The following is a 20,236-nucleotide window of genomic DNA, read 5'->3' on the forward strand; positions in this document are numbered from 1 at the left end:
AATATAGGGAATGGTGAGGAGTCCCTTCTGTGGCTGGATCCGTGGTGCGATTGCGTACCGCTAAAGGATAAGTATCCAAGACTATATAGTATATGTGAAGAGAAAAACATCTTGATTAGAGATATGCTTCTAAACGACCGGGAGGAAAGGCAACATAGATTTAAGTGGAGTAGAGATCTATCACAATAAGAGTTAGCATTAGAAAATGATATTGGAGAGAAAATTCAGAACCTAACACTCGATTCAGGGAGGAGGGATAATTGGAATTGGGGTTTAGGACAATACTTAGTCAAAGAAGCTTATGAGATTATTATGGCGAGAACTTCATTTGAAGAAAAAACAAATTTCATAGAAGCTTGGAATAAATTCGTACCGCTAAAAGTGGCAGTACTAGTTTGGCGACTTTTCCAAAATAAGGTTCCATCGAAGGATAACTTAGTGAAGAGAGGAGTTCTCAATCAAACTCAATCGGACTGCCCTTTTGGATGCGCGGTTACTGAAAATGCTTCTCATATTTTCTTCGAATGCAGTTCCTCTAGGCAGGTTTGGGCGTCGGTCCTAAGATGGCTTAACATTTATGCAGCTATGCACAACAATGCTATAGAAAACTTTCATCAGTTTGGAGGTCTTTGTTGAATGGGCAGATTGCAAGCGGAGAAATTCAACGTAATTTGGTTCGCCTGTATTTGGATATTGTGGAATGGGCGTAATGAAAAAGTATTTAGAGATAGTTCGAGATCAGCGGAACAAATGTGCGAAGAAATTAAGATTGCAACGTGGAAATGACTGAAGTGCAAAGGGAAAGGTTTTAACTACTCCCTCAACCAATGGATAATCAACCCGGCTGCGTGTTTGGGAATCAGCTATTGAATGGCCAACGGCGGAGTTTTGGGTGAATCGGGCGGTTTAGGCGAAATCCTATTTTTATGTCTCGGTCTGGTATTCACCTGTGTCAATTCGGAGGCCAATTTTCAGTTCGTTTCGGTTGTGAGTTAATACTCTGCACTGTCCACTTGTAACATTTTTGTTTTCATAATAGAGTTTGTTTTCAACTTCATTTTGCCTTATTTGGAGGCAGGGAGTTTCAAGCTATTTGGATATGAGACAGTAGAACTCCATTGGACATATTTGGAGGTGAATCATAATGGGGTGGAGTATATGGGATTGGTGTGAATCTCACGTGTTTTAGCATAGGAGTGCGATTCTCCCTTTTCTATGATATAGGCTTTATGTACCTTTCTGTATCTCTTATTTTGATGGGTTGTACTAGTGTGAACTATGTACCATTTAGACTTGGCATAGCTTATGGTACATAGTTCTTTAATTGGACTTTCATTAATCAGTACTGACACCTTAGCTGATCTGAGAGCTGATCTGAGACATTCCATTTTCCAATTACTCCTTATTCCATTTTCTCCATAAAAAAGTTCAAAAAATTATGATCAACAGAATTATAAACCTTATGAAAATCCACTTTGAACAATAGTAATTCACTTTTAACAATAATAACTCACGCTTCTTTCGGTTGGCCTCATCCACTACTTAGTTTGCAATGAGAATACCATCCAAAATTTAGAGACCTAATATAAAAGCTGATTATGTCTAAGAAATCACCAAATTAATTACATTCTTCAATCTATTAACCAACACCTTAACTAAAACTTTGTACATACAATCAATCAGAAAGATTTAAAAAATTCCCCCTTTCTAAAATTAAGACTATAAAAGAGCTATTGGATCCTCTAGACAGCCTATGTTCTTATGCAATTCCACTAGAAACCTCACAAAATAGGATTTCAAATCTTTCCAAAAATCTTTCACAAATCCCATAAGAGACAAAACTTGTATGACTATCAGAATCCCAAACAGCATTTTCAACACAAACATTTAAGACCGACATGATGTGCTAGTAGATGGAGTAGTAAAAGAAGTTGTTGTATACTTCAAATCTTATCCATGTCTTTCACAAGTTCTGCTTTCCACATACCTCCATGCCACACACGCACCGCACGTGTCATCTCATGAATCACAAAGCAACAAAATCACTGTCGCGTTTTCGATAAACACATCAATACGTGTCCTTACACGTAGCGATTCAACGTTAGCACGTGTCAGACATTGAAATTCCAAAACCATACTCACCGACACAGTCCTAGATTTTTGTCTCAAGTCCAATACCTCAATTCGCCTATAAAAACATCACGTTTCATTTCATCAATCATAAAACAAACCTCTCATACAACAATAACGTTAACAGAAACACAAAAACTTCCCCTTGTTTTAGTTTGTCTGAAAAATAGCAATAACAATGTCTCAGTATCAAAACCAATATGGTGCTGCTCAAACAGGTATGACCGATGAATATGGAAACCCAGTGAACCAACTTGATCAATATGGCAACCCTGTTAGTGGCGGTGGGTTCACCGGTGAAGCCGGTAAACAACACTTTGGAACTACCGGTGCTACAGGTCATGGGCATGGTCAACAACATCGTGGAGATGATCAAAACACAGGGTATGGGACCAACACAGGTGGTGCGGGGGGTTATGGAAGCACCAACACTGGAAGTGGTTATGGTACAGGCACAGGGTACGGTGGAACTACCGGTGCTGCAGGTCATGGTCATGGTCAACAACATCGTGGTGATGATCAAACCACAGGGTATGGGACCAACACAGGTGGTGTTGGTGGTTATGGAACCAAGCCTGAGTATGGAAGCACCAACACTGGAAGTGGTTATGGTACCGGAACAGGATACGGTGGAACTGGAACTACTGAGTATGTGAGAGAGGAGCATCATGGAGATAAGAAAGGGGTTATGGATAAGATTAAGGAAAAGATTCCTGGTACTGAACAATCAAGAACCAATACTGATGGAACAGGGTATGGAACAACTGGTTATGGAGCTAGTGGAGGTGGTATCGGAAACACTGGTCAAGAGTATGTGAGAGAGGAGCACCGTGTTGATCATGGAGATCAGCAACATGGAGAGAAGAAAGGGATTATGGAGAAGATTAAGGAGAAGCTTCCTGGTACTGGAGGATGCACTGGACACTAGATCATCATCATGATGATTAATATCAATACATATATTATATGCATACTATCAATAATGTATAAAACTTTTGGTTTGTGTAATTTGTTTCATATGAGGTGGGTCTGTACTGTATAATAAGTGTTGTATCACTATCAATAAAAAACTTTCAATAGATGAAGTGCGTATATATTCATCATAAAAGAAAAGGTTTCTACATTATTAACTAAGTAGAAAACATCTTTTATAAAGAAAGAGGTCTTTTAAATTAGAGATAGTTTTGGATTAAGAGAGAACCCTTAAATTAGATAATCTATATAGAATTGGATGTGTTCTTTGGATTAAGATCTTTTAGTAAAAAAAAAAAAAAAAATTTGACATGTTACTTAAATATTACTTAAGTGGTTCTACTAACATCAAACGGCACTTGAATCAGTACATAAAATGCAACTAAGTTCTAACTTGTCACAATCTCATAAGTACATCAATGGTCTTATATTATAATTTAGACTATTAGCAGGTTTTCAGAATCTTATACACAATGGATAGTCCCAATGTCTTTAAGGTTTGGAATTGTTTTTTTCCACCTTTATGTGTTATTTCCCACTATCATGAAAATAATTTGAAGATTTTGTCTGTGCTATGTGCTATTTTTGAAGATGCATCTATGATTTGTGCTATTTTTGAAGATGCATTTTTGATTTGGGTAATTTTAGGGATTTATACTAACAACAAGTGCAATGGCTGATAATAACTCTGAAAACAATCGTTCACTATTACTGTTACTTTTATAACTCATTTGTTAAACTCTGAAAACAATCGTTTCACTATTACTGTTACTTTTATAACTCATTTGTTCCATTTGTTATTAATATTTGTATTTGGATATTTTTATGGATGGATCATCTCTCACTTCCTTCGCATTACCAGAATTGAAGTTGCGTCAACCTACATTGAGAATTGGTTGTGTGCTGCTGCATTTGTTTCATACAGGGGAAATAATATGATCGAGCCATTTAGAGTGCATCTTGACAGTCATGTAACATATGACATTTGCTTCTGCCTATACGGAGTCACTGTAAGACACGTTCATTTGACGTGATTTCTTTAATGATATGGACAACTTGTTGAATTGGAGTTTGGATTCTATTAATGATATGGACAACTTGTTGAATTGAAATATGCCAAAAATTTAGGGATATGAGATTGAATAAAATAGGGCTCGGGTCACATTGAGGATATGTTGATGCTTCCTCTCAACTATACCCCTATTTTAGGAGTTTTAACACGAGATATTTGATGAAGGATGCCTTTAGAAAGAAAATGAAGGCATGATAAACTCAAGTTCATTATTCATTCTCAAACATTTAAGTTACTTATGGAATTGAGTATCAATAAAGGAAATGAAATTCTTGAGATGATTTCTTGTTTCACCTTTATTTTTTATAAAAATGACCCATGTAAATCTACTAAAGTCATCAACAAAGATTAAAAAATATTTAAAAGCGGAAACAAAGGGGGAAGCATTGGATTCTTAAATATCAACATATAATATATCAAATATTTGAGTGGAATGAGTACGACTATGAGAGAATGGTGTTTTCGTATATTTTTCATAATGACATATATCACAAGGAGGATGGGTACTAGTGTATTTTACAATAAATCCTAAACCCATTTGTGTATGGAATCGAAAATATAACCTAGTCGAAAATGCCAAACATTGGCAAAATCATTTGACTTAGAATCCATTTGTGTATGGAATCGAAAATATGACCTAGTCGATAATGCCAAACCCATTTGTGAAGAATTCAACATATACAATCATCTAAACTTCTTAGTTGTACCAATCACTCGCTAGTTCAATATCTGCACAATAAAACATGTATCAAGAGAAAACAAGAAATTTGCATTAGAAGTTTTCAAGAATTAAGATATTGAAAATAAACTAATGTTGAAACCATAAATGTAGTAAACATTATGAAGGATAAGTGAGTTGGATTAGGATATTGTGTTTGCTATGATGGTCATTATTTTATTACCATTTGGTAGTGACATGGAGATAGGTGGAATGTTATAAAACAAAGATTTTTTTTTTGCAAACAGTGAGTGGTATGGTTGCTTTTGAGTCTATGACCTAAAGAGTGGAGTTCTTACCAATTATGGGAGTGGGTATGAAAGTAAATATTGTTATATGGGAGATAACTAAATTCACAGTGGGATGAGGCACAGTAGAAATTGGGTTTGATGCTAAATTTTGTGAATATAAATGTTGTAGAAGCTTCAAAATTTTATTATATTGTTCTTGGATGGAAATCTGTGAAAGGGTGGTAGGACTAGATGCAACAGGCCCTTGGTTATGTACATAATCAATATGCTTTTGTTAAAAAACTGCAAGATTCACTGACTTAGGATATTTGTTTTGATAACTAGGAGGATAGCCATGGAGAATAAAACAAGTCTCAATTGTATGATTATGTCTGCCACAATGAGTACATGTGTGAGTAATGCCTTGACAATGCTATCTTCCTCCATTATAAGATCCTCAACCTCTATAGCTATAAGAACCACGATGTGCAAAATATTTGTTGGAATTAATTTGCTGAACTTGATTAATAATTGATTGTTGATCAACATATATTTCACCAAATATGAGAATATGTGTTTATCTTTCTTGTTGAATCAAAAGAGAAATTTTTTTATCCAAATTAGGAAAATGATCAATTAGTATAGTCTGAGAGCGCTCATGTGCACATTGCTCATTCAAACCTCTAAAATTTTGACTACTTTGTCATGTTCATTATACTTTTTGAGGTCAAAAGCAACACCAAACGTGCAAGGAATGACACAAGTGAAATCATAAATTGGCTTAAAAGTTCTGAACCTCTTCCCACAAAGGGGTTAACTGTGTAAAATATAAGGAGATATCAATATTACTTTATTGAAATTTAGCCAATTCCTCATGAATATCAACAACTCTGAAAATATCACCTTGTGCAGATCTTTTCTCTAATTGCTTCTTAACCACGAAGGCTCGATTGTACTAGATGATTGATTTCGTAATGGTTTTAGAAATACATCATTGAAGTCAAGAGAGAACCATGTTGTTACATCTTAACCAGGGTTTATGATGGAGATTCAAAACAGGAGGATGATTTAGGACCTCATCAATGGATCAAAATGAATAGCGGAGTGAAAACACAAGATAAAAATTCATAAATAAAATAACAAAGAAGATTCATCAAATAAAAAATTCTTTATATACTAAAAGTTAAGAGACGACTAATCAATGTATAACACAATTGAATAAAATACTAATCAACAAATTAACTAATATACTTAATAATAATTAAAATTAAATCTTAAACGATAATAATCATATTAAACTTACTACATAAATTTTACGTGCAATATTATTAAATTATTTTTATATTTAAATATATTAATTTTTAAATTTCATACAAATGGATAATGTTAATTAAAATTATATTTAAGAAAAGAAAAACACATTCCATAATTTAGAAAATAGTTATATCTAGAAACAAATCTCTTTTTCAATTTATTTTTATTTTTATAGTTAGGCAAGAGATAAAGAAAAAGGTACCATACAATATCCACAATCCATATATTACCCCAAATAGCAAATAATAGTGGGTACGCACGACTAAAAAATGGACCAATCTACCAATAAAAGAGGCAACTAGATAAACGTCTTTGTAGTTTTCAATCTTCATTCAACTCAAACGACTATTCTTCCTTCATTCTTATTTCTTACGCCGCCCAAAATCATCTAAACCCAAACTCAGATTTCTCATCTCAGAACTCAATCATGATGTCATCTTCACAAAGAGTGCCCAAACTAGGGTCCTTTCGTCACAGTTTCCTGGAGAGAAAAGGGAGATTATCATCCATGAAAGGAGGAGGTGGTGGTGGTGGTGGTTACTCTCAGATTGGTATCCCTTTACCGGAATCAGACGACGAGGATTTCTTTCCACGGCGGTGCTGTTCGTTTCGGGGAATCTCCGATTGGATCGTGGAGGTTTGGAAAAAAGTGAAGCGCGTGGCGGCGAGAGCGTGGGAGATGGGTGCGTCTGATCCGAGGAAGATAATATTTTCGGCGAAAATGGGTCTTGCTCTTATCTTGATTTCGTTGTTGATTTTTCTTAAACAACCGTTTCCTGATGTCGGTAGATACTCTGTTTGGGCCATTCTCACTGTTGTTGTCGTCTTCGAATTCAGCATAGGTAACATAACACTATTATTGTACTACCATAGTTTTTTTATCTAGTTTTTGAAATTACACGTGGCGAGATTTGAAATAAATTTTATTCTATTGATTTTTTTTATATTTATTATTTAGTCCTTTTTACTGTACTAGTACCAGAGTACAAGTTGTAAAGAATAATATTAATGAAACATATGTAGAATCTAAATTGGTGTGAGAGTGATAATGATATGACCAAAAAAAACACTTGATTGAACAAAAGAAAATTTAGAAATGTATGTGATTAAGAGACTAAATTGAATTAATATTTTAGTTAATCTCTAGAAACTAAATTAAATAGAGTTTATTAAACTAATACTTCAATATAAAAGTTTAAGAAATTATTTACCTTACAAACTGATTTTAATTTTATAAAGACAAGTTAGCATTTGTGATACTTTATTTTTTTTTATTATTCTATTTCAAGTGAAATTGATTGTTTTTGCATATTTTAATATAATGTAAGATGTATTTTATTTTCTTTGTTATGGTAAATTAACTCAATTTTTAACTATTTAAGGTTTTATTGCGGTGTTTTGTTTTGAATTGAACAATTTGGTGATATATTTTATAGAAATTTTTTTTTTTTTTTAAATGTCATATTTCATACCGGAATGTCCATACCGTGCCCGTGTGTAATAGGTTAAGTTACATAATATCTTGTGGTTGTTGCTGTTTGAATTTTGATTGAGAAGAGTTTGAAATACACGGTTAAAAAACACTTTATATTAAGATTTTTCTAAAGTAAATTAAGTTTTGGAGTTCTAAATTGAGTTTATACGAAAGTACCTGAAGAAATCTTGGCGAAGTTGTCTGATGTAGTGTCTAATGTGGAAGGACGGGTGATATTTCAAATCACACCGCAATTGCAGTTTGATGCCGTTGTAAAAACTACCGCATCAGCAACATTGCAATTTAAAACCATTTTCATCATACTTTCCATTGGGTCAACAACACAAACATAAGTACAAACTTTTCACTTGTACTAAACAATAATTGGTCACTATTTATTCGTGTAGGAGCAACTCTTAGCAAAGGGCTAAACAGAGGATTAGGGACTTTATCAGCTGGAGGACTTGCTTTAGCATTGGGAATGCTATCAAATTTAGCTGGAGAATGGGAAGAAATTATAATAATGGTTAGCATCTTCGTTGTAGGTCTGATTTTTCAAATCACTTTCATCTCAATCTTCTTTTTTTCTTTACTTTATATACCTTCTTTTGCTGATAGTATGCTATGTGATTTGTAGGATTTTGTGCCACATACGCAAAACTATACCCAACAATGAAGGCTTATGAATACGGTTTCCGCGTGTTCTTGATCACCTATTGTTACATTATTGTATCCGGATATCGAACCGGGGAATTTATCCATACGGCTACAAATAGATTTTTGCTCATTGCCCTTGGTGCTGCTGTATCTGTTGGCGTAAATGTGGGCATATATCCAATATGGGCCGGTGAGGATCTACATAATCTTGTTGCGAAACATTTCACGGGCGTTGCGACATCAATAGAAGGTTGAGTACAATCATTTTTCTTGTTGGATTTACTTATTTAAGTTTTAAATTTATCTACTTGCGTTAATACTTGTGATATTGTTTGGAAGAGTGTATGTAAACGGTTTATGATACATACGTCTATAAGTTGTTTTCAGTTTATTTCTATTAGTTCATCAGGATAACTTAAAAAATGCTTAAGTAACCTATTTATCCAAACAAGGCCTTAACTTGTAAGAACAAAAACTACTAACATTTAGTGTTGCTGCTTCGACCTTATTTCATGTATTAAATAGCTTTGTTTAAGTTTCTTTTCAGGTGTTGTAAATAACTACCTTAACTGCATTGAATACGAGAGGGTGCCGTCAAAAATTCTTACGTATCAAGCTTCCGACGATGTAGTTTACAGTGGTTATAGATCAGCTGTTGAATCTACAAGCACAGAGGATGCATTGGTATTATCTCTATCTACTTAAGTTTTCTGTCATTTTTATGAAGAACAAAATGATCGTCTTTCTGACTCGTTGTTGCGTTTGCATAATGTTGATTGAAGATGAGTTTTGCTATCTGGGAGCCACCTCACGGTCGATACAAAATGTTTAGATATCCATGGAAGAATTATGTTAAAGTAAGTGGAGCACTTAGGCATTGTGCGTTTATGGTCATGGCTATGCATGGATGTATACTTTCTGAAATACAGGTACATTTTATGTAGCAACTTTTTCTGTTAGATATTATCCTTTCGGTCCTTACTTCAAATCTTGAGGGGAAAGTTTTGCCGCCTATTGTAGTCTTATTTGATTCAAGGGACTAGTCTCTGAATATTTGCGCGAAGAATATCCAGTTTGCACAATTGAGGTCCTATACTTCAATTGAATTAATTTATGCTTCTATATGTGATGTTATGTTTCTTAATCATAATTAGTAACTAGAATACTCCTGGGTGGCACTCTCTTCACAATGTTGTCAATCGCAAATCCCCTAAAATAGCGGTTAGATCAAATTTCTCTACGCTACAATGCTATGGAGCTGTTGTTGGATAACACTTGATACTAAATCATGAATCACAAAGCAATGGCGATTCTAAAATTTTGCTAGGCTATAATATTGATCTCTGTAGCACCAATACCTCTGGAAAAAAGTGTGACTGTGTCCGACACCGACACTTGTGATTGATTGCGTTTAATTTATTTATTTTTTCAAATTATTACTGGTGTCAATGTTGGTGTCGTATCCACTGTCCGTGTTTGTGCTTCATAAGTACTGATACATCCGCTTTTTGACAACAATTCTCTGCATTGCTTGATTAGTATTCAAAATTTTCAAACTAAACATGTATATTTGCTATTCTTCAACCTATGCGAAGACACGTTTACTAAACCTCTTTTTTGTAAAATAGGCTCCGGCCGAGAAGAGACAAGTTTTCCGCAACGAACTTAAGAAGGTAGGTTCTGAAGCAGCTAAAGTTCTCCGCGAACTAGGCAACAAAGTTAAAAAGATGGAGAAACTAGGCCAAGAAGACATTCTTTTCGAAGTACACGAAGCAGCAGAAGAATTACAACAAAAGATCGACAAAAAGTCCTTCCTTCTTGTAAATTCAGAACTTTGGGAAATCGGTAACAGGCCAAGAAACGAAAGCGATTCTCAAGACCTCTTACAAATGGACGAAGAAAGTCATTTCTTGGAGTACAAGTCACTGAGTGAAGCTGTGCTTGATTTAAGTTCGGTTAGAGTTCCTAAAGGTTGGGAAGAAAATGTTGCGCGCGGCAACGTCGTTAAGCCTGCTAATGTTGTTACCGACATAAAGATGTTGAGGAAACAAACATCTTGGCCTGAACATATTTCATTTCAAGGAGATGCAATGACTAAACAGGAAGAATCAAAAACATATGAAAGTGCTAGTGCATTAACTTTGGCAACATTCACATCACTTTTGATTGAATTTGTGGCTAGACTACAGAACCTTGTGGATTCTTTTGAAGAGTTAGGTGAGAAAGCAAAGTTTAAGGATCCTCTTGAGCAACAACCACCTGTAACAACTGGTTGGAGTAGGTTGTTTGATTGTTTCAAATTTAAGGATTGACATATACACCTAGACACATACACTTTGTAACATTCACTTTATAATCGGATCGGATGTTGCTGCATAACTACTAACCGAAATAACTTAAGGTAAGGAAAGTTAACGAAACTATTGTTTAGTTTTTTTACCATTGGAACAAATATATTTGGATTACTCAAGTGTAATGTGACACTGCGTGGGGCACTTGGCTACTTATAGAAGCCACTTTGATTTTCTTAAAATCTCCCAATTGAAGAATGAAGATAGTGTAAAAATAGATTACATCCATGTAAGATGAAAGTACATTTTCTTCCAAAGAGATTACTTTCAGAATTTCATTCTAGCCTATTTAGTATCTAATAAAATATATTTGTATTATTTTATTTAAACACATAATCAATCAAATAAGTCATTCAAAAAACAAAACAAAATCAGTCTTACAAATGTATTCTTTATATTTAAAGTTTATTAAATTTTAACTTTTTATCACCAATTAAATAATTAAGAGTAATTTTTTACTAAAATTTATAGGAATGAATTAAGTGAAAAACATGTGGCTCTAATAATATTTTTTTTAAAGAAATTTGTGACTTAAATATATAATTTTGCAAATTTAAGTATTGTTTATCTTGAAATATTTTAATTTTTAAAGTTATGTAAATTTCTACTTTGTAAATAAAAATATTATGTTGGTATATTTGTAAAAGGTCTACAAGAGTTAATTTGGAGGCAAGGGATATGGTATCTCGCCCACGACGTGTTCCTAATCATTTGTTTTCTAGATCGAGCACCTATTTATTAGATGAGACGCCTTCTTCTTGAATACGCCGGTCAAATTCTTAACAATTCATCTAAATCGCGTAAACTTGAGAGGTTACAAGTCTTTGGTCTACAATGGTGTGGAAAGTCATGGGAAAGGTAACCAACCTCTCCTGAATAATTGGGGATTAACTATTCACTCCACATTCTCTCAAAAGTGATTGTTATTTTCAAAAGGTCTGGAATCCAGACTCAGTACTGCTATAAATACCTCAATCTTTAAGTTGAGAGAGACAAGTTGATATTCACACAAAATACTAGATACATAGAAGTGATCATTTTAGACAATGGAGTTTAGTTCGCCAGCAGTGTCATAGTTGGCTTCTGTCATGACTTGGAAGTAAAAATAAAATTTATTTTTGTTTTTCATTTGTAGACGAATGGGCAATCGGAATCAACAAACAAAATAATACTAAAAGAGATCGAGAAGAAGTTAGACGATGTCATAGGATTATGGATTGAGTAGCTGCATACCCCTCATTTAACTACTAAGGACATTCCCTTCACCTTAGAATTCATGTATTTTTTTGAAAAATTATAAAAGTGTTAAAAAATATTTTTTATTATTTACAAAGATATATAATTTTGAATACTCTTTTTTGGCATGACTATCATTTCATTATAATAAATTATTTTAAAATTTTATGTTCTTATACTCATTTCAATTGGTAGCTATGTATGATATTAGATGTAGGGTTACAAGAAATATTTTATTTGTTCACATGTTCGAACCCGTGACATTCTATTTGTTCACCTTTAAAAAATGAATTTCAACCACTAGCTACCTGACAAAAACATTATTTTAAATTTGTTGAATGTTTTAATTAATATTTATTTTAGAAATTATATACCGTTATGAATTTTGTATTTTGGTCAAGATAAAAGTTTCACAAATGCATTTAAAATTTTAAAAATGAAAATTAAAAACTTTTTAAAATTAAATACCGTACCTAAAATCAATAAAAAAAAATTTTAATTCAGAAAAAGAAAAGAAAAATAAAACCCGTTTGTTTGTGGGTCGGGTAGAATCATTTTAGATCCAAAAAACTCGATTTGAAAAAAAAAATCTCTAGCCAAACAACAAACAAACCAAAAGCAGTTCTTACACCTCCAATGGTGATTTTCTCGAGAAATTTCTAACAACACAAAAATTTCTCTCTTTATCCAATCATTAGATCCGATCCAATTCTCTTCATTCAGGTTCAACATCACTTCTTCACCCTCTTTCTTTTTTTCATTTTCTTTTTACATTCTTTAATCGATTTTCTATAATCGATTCTGAATCGCGCTTTTTTCTTCAGATCAAGCATCGCATTGCAGATTTCAAGAATAATTTCATTTTGATTTTCGATTTGATTTTCAATTTGCGTTTTGAAACCGAGCGAATCTTGGATTCACATCGACATGGCTATGGTGGATCAACCTCTCTATCCGATTGCTGTTCTAATCGACGAGTTGAAGAACGAGGATATTCAACTGAGGCTGAACTCGATCCGTAGGCTTTCGACGATTGCGCGTGCTTTGGGTGAGGAGAGGACGAGGAAAGAGCTGATTCCTTTCCTCAGCGAGAATAACGATGATGATGATGAGGTGCTTCTTGCAACGGCTGAGGAATTGGGGGTTTTTGTTCCGTATGTTGGTGGTGTGGAGCATGCTAGCGTTTTGCTTCCGCCTTTGGAAACTCTTTGTACTGTTGAGGAGACTTGTGTTAGGGATAAGTCTGTTGAGTCGCTTTGTAGAATTGGTGCTCAGATGAGGGAGCAAGATTTGGTTGAACACTTTATTCCTTTAGTTAAGGTAGTAGCTAACATAATTGCATTACATTTTTATATAGTTATCAGCTATTTAGCACCGACACCTCTAAAAATAGGTGTGTCAGTGTCCAGACACTTTTGATTCCGTTTAAATTATTCCCATTTTTTCCAATTATTATTGGTGTTAAAAGTGTATCAGGTGTGTCAGGGTTGATGTCGTGTTTCTGGTATCCGTGTCCGTTCTTCTTAGGTTATTTGCAACACTGTTGTTTTGTTAAGTTAGGATTGATCCTTAATAGCATAAAAATAGAAAATTGCAGACAAATATGACTATTGCAACTTGCAACTACACTTGCTGTCCTGGCTATTGAGAAGTCGAAAAACTTTTACATTGATTGAAGCTATAATAGCCCATAAGCGTAGCTACATTTAAACAAATATCTATGGTTCCGTGATACTCTGTTTAGGATTGAGTGTTTTCAACTAGAGGCTGTAGCAGCGCTGTAGTACTTTAGTATAGAAGAATTTGAACAAACGGTTATTTCCCGTGATCTGTGGTTGACAACACGGTTTAAAATGTTTGGTGTTATTATATTAGGAACCCTGAGCGGATTGTCATTCATTGCATTTATCAATTTGCTTTTTTTTTTGTTGTTGTGATATTGAATGTGTAGAGGCTGGCTTCTGGTGAGTGGTTCACTGCCCGAGTTTCTTCATGTGGCTTGTTTCATATTGCCTACCCTAGTGCACCAGATGCGTTGAAGACTGAACTTAGAACCATATATGGGCAGTTGTGCCAAGATGATATGCCTATGGTTAGGAGATCTGCTGCTACCAACCTGGGAAAATTTGCTGCTACTGTTGAAGCTGCTCACTTGAAAACCGACATCATGTCTGTGTTCGATGATCTCACACAGGATGGTATGTGAAGTGGATCTGTTAAACAAAAGTAGGCAAAACATTACGATCTTCTTGGTGTATGTGAAGTTCATATGACTAATTCCTTCACCACTTTGTTGATGTGTTAAACAAAAGTAGGCAAAACATAATGATAACGTGATATTTGAATATAATATAACTATATAATTAGTTCAATAATTTTGACATAGATAGCTGGTAATATATAGCTGTGAATGGTGTTTTAAAATATCTTTCATCTAGGGCTTTCGCAAATGGGATAATGAAATTCTATGCTTGATCGTGATGTCTTCATGTAGGTAGGGAATTAAGTTTATTTAAGTCTAATAAATCGACAAGGTAATCATGAGAGAAAAAGTAGCTTGGCATTTCATGAAAAGTTTTAAATTTTTGTAATCATGAGTGCATTTACATTATTGTTGCCTACCCTTATTTTAAGTTGGCATTCTGTTAAATTTTATTTGTTAAATGGTTTTTTAGATTATGTAGCCTCAAAAGATTCGCATTATTTGTGATTCAGATGAAAGCTTTAAGTTTCTCTAAATCTTGAAGTTTATTTATTTTCCTTAATCCTTATTAGAAACTGAAGAGATTGTCATTTGTCAGTTTATTAGTATATTTCGCTGACCAATTTGTTAAGTGAATTAAATATAATTTTTTGTTTTTTATGCTCATTTATTGAATAGCAAAATGTATTTGAAGTAACCTACCAAACGTATCTATATGTATATAAAAATAATAATAACTTCTTGACTCTTGTTCTTGTAGATCAAGATTCTGTTCGGCTTCTTGCTGTTGAGGGTTGTGCAGCTCTTGGAAAATTGTTGGAGCCTCAAGATTGTGTGGCACATATTCTTCCTGTTATAGTCAATTTTTCTCAGGTATATTAAGCATTAAGAATATTATGTGGGAAGATATGCATTTTGTACTGTCTGACTTGCTAATTCAGTAACATTTAATTTACCAACATAGAACTACAAAATAATTTTGTTCAACAATTATACGAGGTCCACGGTTGAGATACGTCTCATCCAAGCTTTCTGACTGTTATTCTTCTTATAGTATATCTTTAGGCATCCTTTCACATGAATATATGAGTGGGATTTGTGTTTTTATGGGCAGAGATGTGGGGTTTGTGTTTTTATGGGCAGAGATGTATCTTTCTACTATAGCTTCTGACAATGTATTATGGTATGGTGGGTCAGAAAGTGCCAACTGGCGCATAAGCTAAATTTTGCATGGATGAGAATATTGTGATGGATGAGTGGACATACAAGAACAGTTAAGGTTAGGAAAGAATATGTTGAGTGTGAAATACGAGAAAACTGTAACCAATGTGGATGTGTAATGCATTAATGTTCAGTAAAATAGGCTAGTCGTACAATTGTAAAGGATAATGCAAAGGACAGCATCATTCATCACCCTAAAGCACATATTTATGTGCTTAATACACTACTCTTCACATTCCTCGTCATGTGTCGTAGATGTTAATCATGCCGAGTTGTAATGAGTAACTACTGCATTTGGAGCTCTCCAACAACTGAATGAGTTTAAACCTTGGCTATAGGTCTGTTAGAAAGTGTATTCTCTCTTCTAGTGTCACTTTAGTTGGTTGTCAGCATGCTCTTCATATTCACGACCCCATCCTTTTTCATTTTATTTTAAGGAAATTTAGGTGTTTTTAATACGAAAAACAAAAAAACAAATGTTTTTACTCGCTTATGTTGTTTCTAGAATAATGTTCTACTACATGCTTTATTTCATAGTTGAATAACTTATCATGCAGGATAAGTCATGGCGTGTTCGTTACATGGTTGCCAATCAACTCTATGAGCTCTGTGAAGCTGTTGGTCCTGATTCCACCAAGTAACTTTCTTATCCGTTTTCATGTATTAGTTTATCATTATTTTCCTGTATGCCTTTATTTACTGGTGCTTTATGAAAATCTGTTTCTGATGTTTATATAATAGACATTCTTCAGATGGTCAAAAACCCCTTGCATCTTGATCAATATATACAAATTATAACTCCGTATCAGTTTCTTCTTGATGCATGGCATGATTTAAAAGCACTTGTTTCTATGATTCTAATTGACTGTATATTATGATGACGACGATGAATTTTTAGGACGGAATTGGTTCCTGCATATGTTCGGCTGCTGCGTGATAATGAGGCGGAAGTACGTATTGCTGCTGCTGGGAAAGTGACTAAGTTCTCCCGCATATTAAGTCCTGAACTAGCCATTCAGCATATTCTACCATGCGTAAAGGTATGGATTACCATAAAAAAACACTATTCTCCCAGGTTAACATTTTTATGATAGTTTTGATGTCTAAAGACATTAAATTGTAAATCACTGATCAAGTGTGCCTGTTGTAGGAGTTATCGACAGATTCATCTCAACATGTTCGCTCTGCATTGGCTTCGGTTATAATGGGAATGGCACCGGTCTTAGGGAAGGTATGAAACTCTATGGCTCTAAGCCCATAGGTCGTATTGGCATTAATTAACATATTTGATAATGCATCAACCCAAAAGAAGGAGAGCATGCATGCATGTTCTTGCTTTTAATATATTTTTGTGGTTATTGCAGGATGCAACAATTGAGCAACTTCTCCCTATTTTCCTCTCTCTTTTGAAAGATGAGTTTCCTGATGTCAGGCTAAATATTATCAGCAAGCTTGATCAAGTGAACCAGGTTTGTGCTTTAAATTGACATTCTTTGAGATTGGCAATTTACATCTCAAATGCTTTTTATTACCTTTCATAGATTCCCTCTATTGAAGCTAAGGTCATGTATATGAACGTATTCCTTGCAGGTTATTGGTATTGATCTCTTATCTCAGTCGCTTTTACCAGCTATTGTTGAGCTTGCTGAGGATCGGCACTGGAGAGTTAGACTTGCAATCATAGAATATATACCATTGTTAGCTAGTCAGTTGGGTGTAGGCTTCTTTGATGATAAGCTTGGAGCTCTTTGCATGCAATGGCTGAAGGACAAGGTTTGCGAAGATACTAAACTTTATATTTACATTAAAGGCGTCATATTGACTTCAACTATATTGGTTGTGGCTGTAGGTATACTCAATCCGTGATGCAGCTGCCAATAATGTGAAACGCTTAGCAGAAGAATTTGGACCAGAGTGGGCAATGCAGCATATTATTCCCCAAGTATTTTTACCATATGAACTTAATTTCTTGATGTTAATCAGCATTATACCTTAAGGCTTAAACTATGGATAAGGACCCTCTCAACCAATGCTTTGAAATTGCTTTTGCTTAAACTTGTAGGGTTTGGATCACAATTTTTATTTGCCTCTGCCATGAAAAAAAATCTAAGTTAAATAATAAAAAAAAATGCAAAAAGAGTTAAGGTTTCTTGCCGCATTTAATAATTCTTAATAATTTAGGCGATAGTATGAAGTCCATACTCAACTATTGCCTAACACAAACAAAAAAATTAAGAAATAATGCTAAGTTTGGAAAAATACAATAGTTTTAAAGACTGAAGTAGAAAAGAAATGATGTGGAATGAAATATGGGAAAGGATTTGGAATATGCAAAAGAAATTATTTAAGGCATGTGCTGAAATTTGAAGAAAATGAAATAAAGTGTATCAATTTGAATAATCCATGCATAAATTTTCTTATGTTACAGTAGATACTTCTCTTTTGACTGTAATGTATTTCAAAATACTCTCTGAATGCTTGTGTTATCTATGATTGTTGTGCTGTTCACGATAAAGCTAAACAAGTATCTTTGCAGGTTTTGGACATGATTAATGATCCACATTACCTGTATCGAATGACAATTCTACACGCTATTTCTCTGTTAGCTCCCGTTCTGGGCTCAGAAATTACTTCCACGAACCTGCTTCCTCTAGTCGTTAATGCATCAAAAGACAGGTAAAATTCCATAGTCCTCACCTTGCATGTCTTTATTTGAGCCAGTACTGATAATATGTCTTGCAGGGTACCCAATATCAAATTCAATGTTGCTAAAGTATTGCAGTCTCTCATTCCAATTGTTGATGAATCTGTAAGTAACTTGCATTTAAGATCTCATCTTTAATGCACTTCCTATGTATGCTCAAATTTTCTGTCAACTTATTTGAATGTTCTATATAATTGAAATCTTGGTTTTGCTCATTTTATGCTAATTTGAATTGGTTGTTTGTTGGATTCTTCTCTCCAAAAGGAATTCCAAACTTGTCACCAGACTTTTGTTTGTTGAAAGCATTATTATTTGATTGAAGTTAGAACTACTAGTAGAAGTTTACTCTGTCAGAATGCAATATTCTTTTATTGTCTCACAACTAAATGCCATTTGAACAATGAAGGTTGTGGAGAGTACCATCCGTCCATGTCTTAATGAGCTTAGCGAGGATCCAGACGTTGATGTGAGGTTTTTCGCTTCTCAAGCGCTACAATCTAGTGATCAAGTGAAGATGTCCAGCTAGATCAATTTACATACTTTAGTTATTTTTTTACTTGTAATATTCAATTTGCTCAATCCTTTGTATTAAGTCATTGTTGAGATCCTGCTTTGCTTTTTTCTTTCTATCTGATACCTATATGATTCCAGGTTTTCTGTAGTTATAAAAAACTTTGTCCGGAAATGGGATGGATGATTTTTGACGAACAATCACTAATTTTATGATTAACCATTGTGGCTATTTTGTAAGAAGTTTTGCTTTGCTACTAGAAACGATATATTCGTAATCTACTTGAAAGAATATATAAGCCTTGTTTGTTCCACTAGACATACCCATGAGATGTCATGCCCTTGGCATTAATCATATTTTCCTTTCTTGGCAGATCCCTAGTGTATTTGGCTTGATAGAGAAGTGAACCGTTGAGTGAGTGATGAACCTCTATTCCAAGAAAGTAACCAAGTTGCCTCGTGTCTATATAGAGAGAAATCTAAATAAAGCTCGTGAAGGAGTTATCAGATGAGATATTTAGAACTACTTAGACTGCATGTGAAAAAGTTTCAGTGTTGGGTGTAATGGTGTTAGGAAACAATTCTAAATAGGAAAACGTGAGCTTGTTGAAAATTGCACTCTTAGAATGAAGATATTTTTAGTTGAATCAAGACAATAGTCTCCTTTATGGATGATTGAGTAACCTAGAAACACACATTTTTATTATAGGGTATGAGGAGAGGGAAACATGCCCACATAAATATTTTGAGGATTTTAATAATTTGGGAATGGTAGGTTGACTAAGAAAAATGGTAACTTATTTTGCATGGTAGGTGATGGTGATCGGTCTATGAGATAAAAGGATGCAAGAAAGGTATCATCCCAAAATTGTAAGGGTAGTCTGTCATGAACTAGAAGGGTTAGGACATTTTTAACAATGTGCATGTGTTCTATTTTGGTGATAGCTGCGAGTACAAGTTAATCTATGAGTTATACCTAGGTCATTTATGAATTTTATAACGGGACATACTTGATAGCTAGGTTGTTAATATTGGATAGCGACACCTAATATCTGACCTTCGTTATAGCGGCATAGGGAATAATGGAATGACGAATTTTAAAATCTAAAGTAAATACTCCACATCAACACAAAATATTTAAAATAAGTTCCAACAAAGTACATAATATTTAAAAAATAGAATTTGCAACAACATATACAAATTCCAACAACACCACAATATAAGTTACCATCAAAATTCAAATTATTAATGTGCTCAAAATAACTAAATGTAAGCACCATAATATTTCTTGGATAATATCTTCATCCTCCTCACTGACATTAACATCAATCATATATGCATCACTAGCCGCTTGTTTTTGTCATAAGTGTCTTGCAGAATTTTTTTAATGTTAGCCGGCATTTTTCTGCAAACTTTAACTTCTTCCCTTACCCTCAATTGATGT

The 20,236-nt window shown here is 34.1% G+C and overlaps 3 protein-coding genes across 4 annotated transcripts; all 3 read left to right on the forward strand.

Annotated features, from left to right (window-relative positions):
* Positions 1-2,215: 2,215 nt before the first annotated feature.
* Positions 2,216-3,209, forward strand: LOC131594310 (dehydrin DHN1-like). Of its 2 annotated transcripts, XM_058866405.1 has the most exons (2): positions 2,216-2,468; positions 2,616-3,209. In XM_058866405.1, exons 1-2 carry the CDS (start codon positions 2,309-2,311, stop codon positions 3,056-3,058), a joined length of 603 nt encoding a protein of 200 aa, XP_058722388.1. In that variant the 5' UTR covers positions 2,216-2,308; the 3' UTR covers positions 3,059-3,209. The 2 variants fall into 2 exon arrangements, with proteins under 2 accessions (XP_058722388.1, XP_058722387.1); XM_058866404.1 differs by having other exon boundaries at positions 2,217-3,209.
* Positions 3,210-6,654: 3,445 nt separating this feature from the next.
* On the forward strand, positions 6,655-11,041 carry LOC131594311 (aluminum-activated malate transporter 9-like). Its single transcript, XM_058866406.1, has 6 exons — positions 6,655-7,278; positions 8,318-8,455; positions 8,548-8,817; positions 9,115-9,251; positions 9,350-9,496; positions 10,196-11,041. Exons 1-6 carry the CDS (start codon positions 6,864-6,866, stop codon positions 10,877-10,879), a joined length of 1,791 nt encoding a protein of 596 aa, XP_058722389.1. The 5' UTR covers positions 6,655-6,863; the 3' UTR covers positions 10,880-11,041.
* A 1,680-nt stretch (positions 11,042-12,721) lies between these two features.
* Positions 12,722-19,012, forward strand: LOC131594312 (protein phosphatase PP2A regulatory subunit A). Its single transcript, XM_058866407.1, has 13 exons — positions 12,722-12,877; positions 12,979-13,474; positions 14,106-14,352; positions 15,118-15,230; positions 16,136-16,215; positions 16,477-16,618; positions 16,729-16,809; positions 16,943-17,047; positions 17,169-17,351; positions 17,428-17,520; positions 18,115-18,254; positions 18,321-18,387; positions 18,689-19,012. Exons 2-13 carry the CDS (start codon positions 13,082-13,084, stop codon positions 18,806-18,808), a joined length of 1,764 nt encoding a protein of 587 aa, XP_058722390.1. The 5' UTR covers positions 12,722-12,877; positions 12,979-13,081; the 3' UTR covers positions 18,809-19,012.
* The last annotated feature ends 1,224 nt before the right edge of the window (positions 19,013-20,236 follow it).

Source organism: Vicia villosa, linkage group LG4, assembly GCF_029867415.1.
Source record: "Vicia villosa cultivar HV-30 ecotype Madison, WI linkage group LG4, Vvil1.0, whole genome shotgun sequence".
In the NCBI taxonomy this organism is placed as follows: domain Eukaryota; kingdom Viridiplantae; phylum Streptophyta; class Magnoliopsida; order Fabales; family Fabaceae; genus Vicia; species Vicia villosa.

Bases quoted from the DNA above. Each gene is read 5' to 3' on its own strand.
- LOC131594311 (XM_058866406.1), top strand. From the start codon at position 6,864: ATGATGTCATCTTCACAAAGAGTGCCCAAACTAGGGTCCTTTCGTCAC. The intron at 7,279-8,317 runs GTAACATAACAC...TTATTCGTGTAG, and splicing joins CGTCTTCGAATTCAGCATAG to GAGCAACTCTTAGCAAAGGG. The intron at 8,818-9,114 runs GTTGAGTACAAT...GTTTCTTTTCAG, and splicing joins CGTTGCGACATCAATAGAAG to GTGTTGTAAATAACTACCTT.
- LOC131594310 (XM_058866404.1), top strand. From the start codon at position 2,309: ATGTCTCAGTATCAAAACCAATATGGTGCTGCTCAAACAGGTATGACC.
- LOC131594312 (XM_058866407.1), top strand. From the start codon at position 13,082: ATGGCTATGGTGGATCAACCTCTCTATCCGATTGCTGTTCTAATCGAC. The intron at 16,810-16,942 runs GTATGAAACTCT...TGGTTATTGCAG, and splicing joins TGGCACCGGTCTTAGGGAAG to GATGCAACAATTGAGCAACT. The intron at 18,388-18,688 runs GTAAGTAACTTG...TGAACAATGAAG, and splicing joins TTCCAATTGTTGATGAATCT to GTTGTGGAGAGTACCATCCG.